Raw genomic sequence first — 10,346 nt, 5'->3', positions numbered from 1 at the left:
TTTTACGTATTCTGATTCTGTCTGTAAGAAGTACAATCCATCCCAGTAATCCAGAAAGTCTGATAGTCCGGCACTGCAGAATTGCATGCTGTTACATAGGAGCTGAGCGGGAAAATTCGGCACCTCGAATGGAGCCGTGCTGGTTAGTGTTTACCAGAGGAGAGAACAGCTGATTGGTCGGGTGTCGGGGTACCGGACCCCCACATATCTGATATTGATGATGATCGGTAGAGTGCTGGGGTACCGGACCCCCACATATCTGATATTGATGATGATCGGTAGAGTGCTGGGGTACCGGACCCCCACACATCTGATATCGATGATGATTGGTAGATTGCTGGGGTACCGGACCCCCACACATCTGATATTGATGATGATCGGTAGAGTGCTGGGGTACCGGACGCCCACACATCTGATATCGATGATGATTGGTAGATTGCTGGGGTACCGGACCCCCACACATCTGATATTGATGATGATCGGTAGAGTGCTGGGGTACCGGACGCCCACACATCTGATATCGATGATGATCGGCAGATTGCTGGGGTACCGGACCCCCACACATCTGATATTGATGATGATCGGTAGATTGCTGGGGTACCGGACCCCCACACATCTGATATTGATGATGATCGGTAGATTGCTGGGGTACCGGACCCCCACACATCTGTTATTGATGATCTGTCGGGTACCGGACCCCCACACATCTGATATTGATGATGATCTGTCGGGTACCGGACCCCCACACATCTGATATTGATGATGATCGGCTGGGGTACCGGACCCTGACCCATCTGATATTGATGATCAGTCAGTTGCTGGGGTACCGGACCCCCACCCATCTGATATTGATGATCATGATCAGTCGGTTGTTGGAGGACTGGATTCCCACCAATCTGATACTGATGATGACCAGTCGGGTGTTGGGGTTCCGTACCCCCACTCATCTGATATTGATGATGATCGGTCAGGTGCGGAGTTACCAGACCCCCACCAATCTGATATTGATGATGATCTGTCGTGTACCAGACCCCCACAAATCTTATATTGATGACCTATCTTGAGGATAGATCAGTGAAATTATACGCCCGGACTACTCCTTTCCCTCCTGGGGAAATCTGACACTGGTTTGATCATTTAGTCCAGGGTTGTCCAGGGGTCCCAAAACCTAAAATTAATTCGTTTTCAATGGAGAGATGAGAAAAAAGCAGACATTTCTGACAGCCACTTATCTCTCTTGTCAGCAAAAGGATCGTCCTTTTAAATGGACCCTTCTCTAATAGCCAAAGAGAGTAAGTTGGGGCCCCCTTATATAAAAACAACCAAAGCCCCCATTTTGGCAGGATCAGTCAACATTCTGTTGTGTCAATACTCGCCATATCCTTTACATACCTGTCAGCCAGACCCATGTTCGGTCACCCCTTCCTCCATACACGCTCAGCTCAGATATACTCAATGGAGAGACCGGATTAAGCTGCTGCCAAACATTTCCGGCAGCAGCTCATCTGGAAGAATTTAAGGATTGGGCATGTTGAAATCCAACATGCCCAGTCCTTCTTTGCTCCCACCTGGGGGAAGAGGGAGAGTCGGGATTCACCCATACAAATTAGTCGGCCTCTGTAAAAAGGGATTTAAGATGGTGTGCACAATAAAACAGCCACGTAGTGAATCTCTCTTTATTCACATGATTGAGATCGTACAATGTATAACAATGGTAGCATTATATTGTATCTAAGATGGAAGGAATCTTATCATAAGAGCGAATATAGTAAAAATAAAATAATAAAAGCCGCACAAACAGCCCCGCCGGACGAACCATTAAGGGCATGCTGTGTCTTTGTCGGAATACCGTCCTAATATAACTAATTATGTTGTAATCTACGATGTGCAGGTCCGTAAAAAGCAATATACTCCTATTACAGTTCAGAAATATACCAGAACATAAATATTCGGGAAGAAAAAGGGTTAAATAAATATAATAATAAAGGGGTATTCCCATCTCCAAGATCCTATCCCAATATGTAGTAGGTGTAATAATAATATTAGCAAAAACCTCCAATTAGAAATATAGTATAGTTCTTCTGATAAGCTAAGTCGCTTACCTCATGTGCAGGGCATTGCCATAGCTAAGGTATCCATGGTTACGACCTCTAAGAACTGTTACTATATGAGTCATAACCATGGATACCTAAACTACTGGATTTCCCTGAACATGGGGTAAGCGACATAGAGAATCAGAAGAACTGTATTACATTTCTAATTAGAGGAATTTGCTGACATTATTACATCTAAAACACATTGGGATAGGCTCTTGGAGATGGGCATACCCCTTTAAGGTTAAGGGGGTCTTCTACATACCTACTACTCAAATCATAGCAGCAAACGTCCAAAGCCTGAGGCTGCACTGCTGCTCTATCCTTATGACAACCCTCCCGTATTCTCATTCTCGTCAATGTTAGTGTTGCCATAGACACGCAATTCACTTTTATGTTACCGATTCTAAACAAAATAATTGAAAAAAAATCCCTTTTCATATAAACCAAAGGCCATTTCTTTTGCTGGTTCTCCTTTAAGTTTTCAGTCCCCCTCCCCCCCCCCCCCCCCCCAAAAAAAAAAAAAGTTTAGCAAAAGTTATGCCTGCGTCATTTCTCCACCAGACTTAAAGGGGAAGACCCGCATATTCTATGTAAAGAGAAGCCAAATGGTCATTTATACCAATGTCCGAAAATAAAAAGTCACTATATGTGGACATTGATGTGAATGACGATTTGGCTATGTCCCTTTAAGGGTTTTTGCAGAACGATCTGCACATTTCCCTTTGTCCCCCCTATTATACTAAGTTACATCACACATTTTCACATGCAGTGATTTAATTTTAGTGACAGTAGTTCTGTAATATCCCTAGGGGCATTCAGGGGTTAAGTTTCAATATAGCTGAAGGTCTAGGGTGATGGCAAAGGGTTAATATTGACTATCCCTCGAGGTGTAGGGTGTTTGTTATGATATAGTCACGAGTTGGTAGGGCGGGATGGCATAGGGCAGGACATGTATTCTGGGAGCTCCGTGTATGGGATACCGTGCGCCCAACGTCCTCCCTCCATTTATATAGGCATCCAGGCAAATGACTGGATCTGTCAGTCTGCGGCTGCCACTAGGGGACGCTCACGGCATAGGGATTTTTACTATTTCAGTAACTCATGCAGTGGGTGCCCCTAGTGGTAAGAATTTTTTTTTTTTTTTTATCGATCACTGTCCTTTAAATATACTTAGCTGCAATTAAAATTTGAGCACTACATTATTTACCCAAAATGATTGAAAAAAAACAAAACTTCAAAATGCAACCACTAGGTGTCCCCCTTATGTCTAACTTGCTGTCCACTGCCTATTGTCAGGTGTAATCCATCTCTAGCAGCAGAGATCTGCCGAAACAGACTGCAAGAAGTAGGGGTGGCTCTGTGTCTCTTTACAGGCAGTGGGGGCAAGTCTTGGTCTCTGCAGCAAGTGGAGGTGGATCGTCGTCTGCAGTATTGGAGTGGTATTGTCTGCAGTAAGTGGAGGTGGATCTTTTTCTCTGCAGTAAGTGGGGGTGGGTCTATGTCTCTGCAGTAAGGGGGGTTGGTCTATGTCTCTAGTAAGTGGGGGTGGGTCTATGTCTCTAGTAAGTGGGGGTGGGTCTATGCCTCTGCAGTAAGTGGGGGTGGGTCTATGTCTCTAGTAAGTGGGGGTGGGTCTATGTCTGCAGTAAGTGGGGGTGGGTCTATGTCTCTGCAGTAAGTGGGGGCGCGTCTATGTCTCTAGTAAGTGGGGGCGGGTCTATGTCTCTAGTAAGTGGGGGTGGGTCTATGCCTCTGCAGTAAGTGGGGGTGGGTCTATGTCTCTAGTAAGTGGGGGTGGGTCTATGTCTGCAGTAAGTGGGGGTGGGTCTATGTCTCTGCAGTAAGTGGGGGCGCGTCTATGTCTCTAGTAAGTGGGGGCGGGTCTATGTCTCTAGTAAGTGGGGGCGGGTCTATGTCTGCAGTAAGTGGGGGCGCGTCTATGTCTCTAGTAAGTGGGGGCGGGTCTATGTCTCTAGTAAGTGGGGGTGGGTCTATGTCTGCAGTAAGTGGGGGTGGGTCTGTGTCTCTAGTAAGTGGGGGTGGGTCTGTGTCTCTAGTAAGTGGGGGTGGGTCTGTGTCTAGTAAGTGGGGGTGGGTCTATGTCTGCAGTAAGTGGGGGTGGGTCTGTGTCTCTAGTAAGTGGGGGTGGGTCTGTGTCTCTAGTAAGTGGGGGTGGGTCTGTGTCTCTAGTAAGTGGGGGTGGGTCTGTGTCTAGTAAGTGGGGGTGGGTCTATGTCTGCAGTAAGTGGGGGTGGGTCTGTGTCTCTGCAGTAAGTGGGGGTGGGTCTGTGTCTCTGCAGTAAGTGGGGGTGGGTCTATGTCTCTGCAGTAAGTGGGGGTGGGTCTATGTCGGCAGTAAGTGGGGGTGGGTCTATGTCTCTGCAGTAAGTGGGGGCGGGTTTATGTCTCTGTAGTAAGTGGGGGCGGGTCTATGTCTCTAGTAAGTGGGGGTGGGTCTGTGTCTCTAGTAAGTGGGGGCGGGTCTATGTCTGCAGTAAGTGGGGGTGGGTCTATGTCTCTGCGGTAAGTGGGGGTGGGTCTGCAGTAAGTGGGGGCGGGTCTACGTCTCTAGTAAGTGGGGGTGGGTCTGTGTCTCTAGTAAGTGAGGGTGGGTCTATGTCTCTGCAGTAAGTGGGGGTGGGTCTGTCTGCAGTAAGTGGGAGTGGGTCTATGTCTCTGCAGTAAGTGGGGGTGGGTCTATGTCTGCAGTAAGTGAGGGTGGGTCTGTGTCTGCAGTAAGTGGGGGTGGGTCTATGTCTCTGCAGTAAGTGGGGGTGGGTCTGTCTGCAGTAAGTGGGAGTGGGTCTGTGTCTCTGCAGTAAGTGGGGGTGGGTCTGTCTGCAGTAAGTGGGGGTGGGTCTATGTCTCTGCAGTAAGTGGGGGTGGGTCTATGTCTCTGCAGTAAGTGAGGGTGGGTCTGTGTCTGCAGTAAGTGGGGGTGGGTCTGTCTGCAGTAAGTGGGGGTGGGTCTGTGTCTGCAGTAAGTGGGGGTGGGTCTATGTCTCTGCAGTAAGTGGGGGTGGGTCTATGTGTCTGCAGTAAGGGGGTGGGTCTGTCTGCAGTAAGTGGGGGTGGGTCTGTGTCTCTAGTAAGTGGGGGTGGGTCTATGTGTCTGCAGTAAGTGGGGGTGGGTCTATGTGTCTGCAGTAAGTGGGGGTGGGTCTGTCTGCAGTAAGTGGGGGTGGGTCTGTGTCTCTAGTAAGTGGGGGTGGGTCTATGTGTCTGCAGTAAGTGGGGGTGGGTCTGTCTGCAGTAAGTGGGGGCGGGTCTGTGTCTAGTAAGTGGGGGCGGGTCTATGTGTCTGCAGTAAGTGGGGGTGGGTCTATGTGTCTGCAGTAAGTGGGGGTGGGTCTATGTCTCTGCAGTAAGTGGGGGCGGGTCTATGTCTCTGCAGTAAGTGGGGGCGGGTCTTTGTCGCTTACAGTAAGTGGGGGCAGGTCTTTGTCTCTATGGCAGTAAGTGGGGGCGGGTCCTTGTCGCTATGGCAGTAAGTGGGGGCGGGTCTTTTTCTCTGCTGCCGCCTCTTCTGTCAGACTGCATACAGGCTTAGCAGAGAGGCAGATTTTTAGTTTTGGGCTGAAGCCATTGGACAATGGCGGGTGCAATGCGTGCTTGGAAGTAACAAAAAGGAAGTTCCAGTTCACATAGTGCTGGTAGAATGCTAATGAATAAGAACTGCCCACTGAAAAAAAAAATCAATGGCAAGTTACAGAGCAGGAGAATAGGGACATATTAGACTGCTATGTGCACCAAAGGCGGTCTTAACTTGTTACCTCCTGTACGTGCAGCCATTGGAGACCTTTCTTTTACGAGTCCTATTGTTTTCTATTTTTTATGTAATATTACGATATGGGACAAGACATGAAGCACTGGAGCTGTGGAAAGTCCACATTGTACACGGTTACCAGTTACATAGACGTTACATTACGCAGCGGATCAGTATTCGAGGCCACGACTGCTCGGCCCCCTGTTCTCTCCGCGGTCCTGGTACATAGCGAAGCGTCGGAGGGGCTGGAATGGAATAATAAACACTGGACTGCGACATTTTCACTAATGACCGAGCAGGAGAAACCTCCCGGGCCTAGGTCCCATTGAAGAGAACAGACGGGTGGACGTCACAGATGTCGTACCACTTGGAGTTGATCTTCTTCCGGGGCCATAGTCCGTTGACCGGCAGTGACGAGTTGACTTGACGGTCCTGATCTTTTACCATTTTCCAGTAGTAACTGTCTTTGATGAAGTAGGTGGTTTGGTAGGTGTAGGAGTAGTAGATGGCATCGATGTATCCACCTGGATGGTCCGAGGGGTCCACCGCTGGGAAGACCTCCAGTATTCGCTTCGGGAAGTTATCATTAACCTTGTTCTTCTCGATGCTAAAGGCCGTTACCTAGAATAAATGGCGGGAATTAGGTTTCTTTTCTGGGGGGTTTGGAAAATTATTAAAGTGTTAAAATATATATATATATATATTATATTTAATTTATTTGAGGATAGGTGATCGTTATCAGATCGGTGGGGATCGAACTCCTGGCAACTGCACCAATCAGCTGACTTGAAGATGCAATGGCGCCATGCATATTCCAGTGGCCATAAGAGGTACTGCAAGCTCTCTCCTGGTTATTTGTATGAGAACAAGCTTGCAGTACCTTTTATGGCCACTACACAATGGGCGGCGCTATCTTTTGTTCTGTCATTAATCGCTTGAAGATCGGTGGAGATCGAACTCCTGGCATCTGTACCATCAGCTGATTGAAAGGTGCAATGGCGCCATGCATATTGCAGTGACCAAAAGAGGTACTGCAAGCTCTCTCCCATTTACTTGTATGAGAACAAGCTTGCAGTACCTTTTATGGCCACTACACAATGGGCAGCGCTATCTTTTTGTTCTGTCATTAATCACTTGATTGGACAGGGTTTCCCCCGCTATCCTAAGAATAGGCTCTCTGTATTATCCCTTTAACCAATACAATTTTGGCTGCCTGTCCCCCTTCACGAGGGAAGGTTATCCATATCAGACTCCGTAAAGAGGATTTCCAACATGTCGACAAATGTCATGGGTAGGGGATGTTCTAAAATAAAGAAATACCCATTACTTTTATGTTGACTCTCACAGTGCTGACATCCTGTCTATTGTTCACGTGAACGCTGCAGCCAATCACTGGCTTCAGTGCTGAGGTTCGGGGAAATGTAGTGGTTGTATTAATGATGGTCAGGAGCGGCGGAGATCATAAGAGCCGCAGGGGATTTCTTTATTTTAGAACGTTTTCTCTGTAAAATCCTGGAAACCCTCCTATAATATCTACAATTTCCACATGCTTCCACTACAGGAAGGTACTACTGTTCTCGTAAAGTGTCCATTTACATCAATTTTCTTCTAAAGAGGAGCAAAATATCGGTATTATTTGCAGGATCGTGGTCATCCTGATGCAGAGCTCCAGGTCCCTTGCATACACATACATATTACCTGCAGCCACCACTAGAGGGAGCTCTCTGCATATATTGTACTGAATGACGACACAGTATGCAGTAAGCTCCGGAGCTCCCTCTAGTGGTGGATACAGACAGATAACTTTGTATCTTTTAAAAGAAACCTGTCGGTATCACTGCTGTATGTGTAGGGGGCTTCATAGATCACTTACATTGTTTCCTCTGAAGAAGTAGATCAGACGGTCCTTCTTGTCAAAAAAAGCTGCGTCCACGGGACTTGGGGCTCCTGGAAAGGCGTCCGAAATAAGATGAGGATACTTGTTTTTTTTCCAGTCTTCAGTATACGCCATATCGTTCTCGGGGTCATAACGCCAAACTTGTGTACCTTCCAAAGACAAAAAATAACTGGGATGAAATCTCTCCGAGAGTTGGTATTCACCATGTCACAAATCCACCAATTTTTTTTGTTAGTTTTTGGCCTGCCATAGAAGAACCAATGATTTAGAAAAACAGAATGCGGGCACCAACCATGAAGTATGTAAAAAAAAAAAAAATAGGTGATTCAAACCAATGTAGCAAACGAAACACATAAAAGTTAGGAAAAAGACAAAGGGAGCTACAAAAACTGGGTCAAGAACACTAAATAATGATAAATGGGCACAGCCCGAGACGAGATTTATTAACAATGGCCCTGGAGTTTGAGATAAATAAATACAAACAATTCATGTGATGTTAAAAAAAAAAGTGCATAATAGCATAAAGCAAAATACAGGACCCATAAAAAATACCACTATAACTGTCGAGGTGAAAAATACCACCTATCTCGCCATATAACAAGGCAGACCCTGGTGTAGAAAATACAGGCAATGGTATACTGTAGACAGTGGCAAAGTGCAGAAAGAATCAGTGCAATGTGTGAAGGATACCAAGATAACGTAGTAAATGAAACAAAGTATACTAACAAATAATACTGCAATAGATGAATAAATGTTTAATTAAAAATGACCAAAGTGAATATTAAAAAAAAAAAAAGGAATGAAGGTGGTGAATTGGGGGTATGAAGTAGCCTGACGCGTGTTATCACAAAATTGACATCCTCAGGGTGAGAACGAAAAATTCTTGTCTAGTAGAGGGTACCCTGCTCAGATAGGAAAGGGTTAAGGGTATTTGGGTCAGATGATGCCTGTATAGGGGCTCACAACTGCTGTCAGAATTAAAAGTTTTTAAGAACAGTTATCATGCCTGATGTTTCCTGCTTAACCACTCCTTAACTGCCCATAGACTACAAACGTGCAGGCAGTCCACTCTTTACTCTGCAGTGACGTTCTAAAATGTCAGTGCAAAGTAAAGAACTTACATGACATTGTGCAGCTGTGGGAGCGTGAGACACAGCCAGACTGCTCACGGAGAATAGAAACATGGTTTATTACCATGTTTACCTTCTCGATCCCTGTATATACACGCTGAACCAGTGTTTGTGTATCCAGATTAGGAAGCACTCGCAGTGCTTCCTCCTTCGAACTTAGTGATCATGGGATCGTTGGGTGTAGGGAGGGAGCAGGAGCTCCTTTTTCCTAGGAGACCCAATCAGGTATGCTATGCAGGCAGGAGGCGGAAATTCCCCTGTAACTAGGGCTAAGACAAGCCACAGTTACAGGCGAAATCGGCAATAAAAAGAGTGCTTGTTCTACAAGTGCAGACCCAGGTTTGGACGTATAGGGGTTAACTATTATCCACTAAAATCAATCCTTTATTCTTAGATTCCCTGAGGTCAGTTAATAACCTCAGGGGAATCTAAGCAATGAATCTGTCCATGTAATTCATTGACAGGTCCTTCTCTTTGTAGCTACTCTCCACTATGGCCAATATATAAGGTTCATAAACAAAAATACTCAATTAACTCCGAATCACCTAGTATAGAATTGTAACTAGGGATCCTAAATTAGAAAAGCCATTTACCATAATTTGTGTTTTTTTTTTCTCTTTTATTGGGAAAGAACGTGAGATTTTCACACCCTTTGGTTCCATAGTCTTAATGATTTGTAGGCCTTGGAGCTTCGACCATGCATGATCCAGTCATATCTGCCCATGAAAAAATTAGATGCCTGTATACACCTAGTCGCTAGATTACTATTCATACCTTTAAAAAAATATTGTGCATCGATATTCCAAGTCCATACGTGAACATAAGCGTCAATGTTGTTTTCCGGGACACCTTTCCAGCCTGTCTTGATGGGAAGAGGGTCTCCAAACCTAGTTCTGTTACTCTTGTTTTCGTACATCCAGTACCAGCCGGTCTTAAAGAAGTAGGTGTTGAATCTGTAGAAAACTTCCCCTCTTGAGTTCCGTTCTTTCCTCACCCAATCGAAGACGGTGCTAAAGCTTCCATCGCAGGTCCCTAGCATGAGAAAGACACCGATTAACCACCCCATACATTGTTTGTAGAGGCTTCAGAACAAAAGAACATGTCCAAGGCTATTTTGTTGGAAAAACAAGGCTTGAGGAGGTTCAAAAGCTCCATTGCCACTTAAGGAGACATCAGGATCATAAATCCTACATTGTAGGAGCAGAACCCTTTATAGATTATGCATTGGGACCCAGTTGCCTCTGAGAAAAGTTTTATGCAAACCATTGAAAGACATGTTAGAAATTGACCCATAGGAAACTTCTGCAATTACCATATTTTTTCTGAACAGTTTTTCTGTCTTCCCAGTCTAGCTCAAAGTGCTTCCCCTGAGGAGTATAGTTTGGCTGCATGACTGATCCTAAGCGATTGATATGAGGTAAACCAAGGGCATGTCCGATTTCATGAACTGCTACCTA

General features: G+C 45.8%; 1 protein-coding gene across 2 annotated transcripts in view; it reads right to left on the bottom strand.

The window, feature by feature from the left end:
• Positions 1 to 5,669: 5,669 nt before the first annotated feature.
• The window catches only part of LOC138675362 (matrix metalloproteinase-21-like), a 53,524-nt gene continuing 48,847 nt past the window's right edge, over positions 5,670 to 10,346 (bottom strand). The window contains exons 5-8 of one of the 2 annotated variants that reach the window (XM_069763491.1): positions 10,202 to 10,343; positions 9,664 to 9,921; positions 7,736 to 7,908; positions 5,670 to 6,483 (exon numbers count right to left, since the gene is read on the bottom strand). In XM_069763491.1, coding sequence (XP_069619592.1) covers positions 6,178 to 6,483; positions 7,736 to 7,908; positions 9,664 to 9,921; positions 10,202 to 10,343 — 879 coding nt within the window. In that variant the 3' untranslated portion in view covers positions 5,670 to 6,177. The remainder of the gene's footprint in view (positions 6,484 to 7,735; positions 7,909 to 9,663; positions 9,922 to 10,201; positions 10,344 to 10,346) is intronic. The other variant, XM_069763490.1, reaches the window with a different exon arrangement.

This window comes from Ranitomeya imitator, chromosome 4 (genome assembly GCF_032444005.1).
Source record: "Ranitomeya imitator isolate aRanImi1 chromosome 4, aRanImi1.pri, whole genome shotgun sequence".
NCBI lineage: Eukaryota > Metazoa > Chordata > Amphibia > Anura > Dendrobatidae > Ranitomeya > Ranitomeya imitator.
The sequence above is the reverse complement of the archived record's forward strand: the minus strand, read 5'-3'. Positions and strand labels throughout refer to the sequence as shown.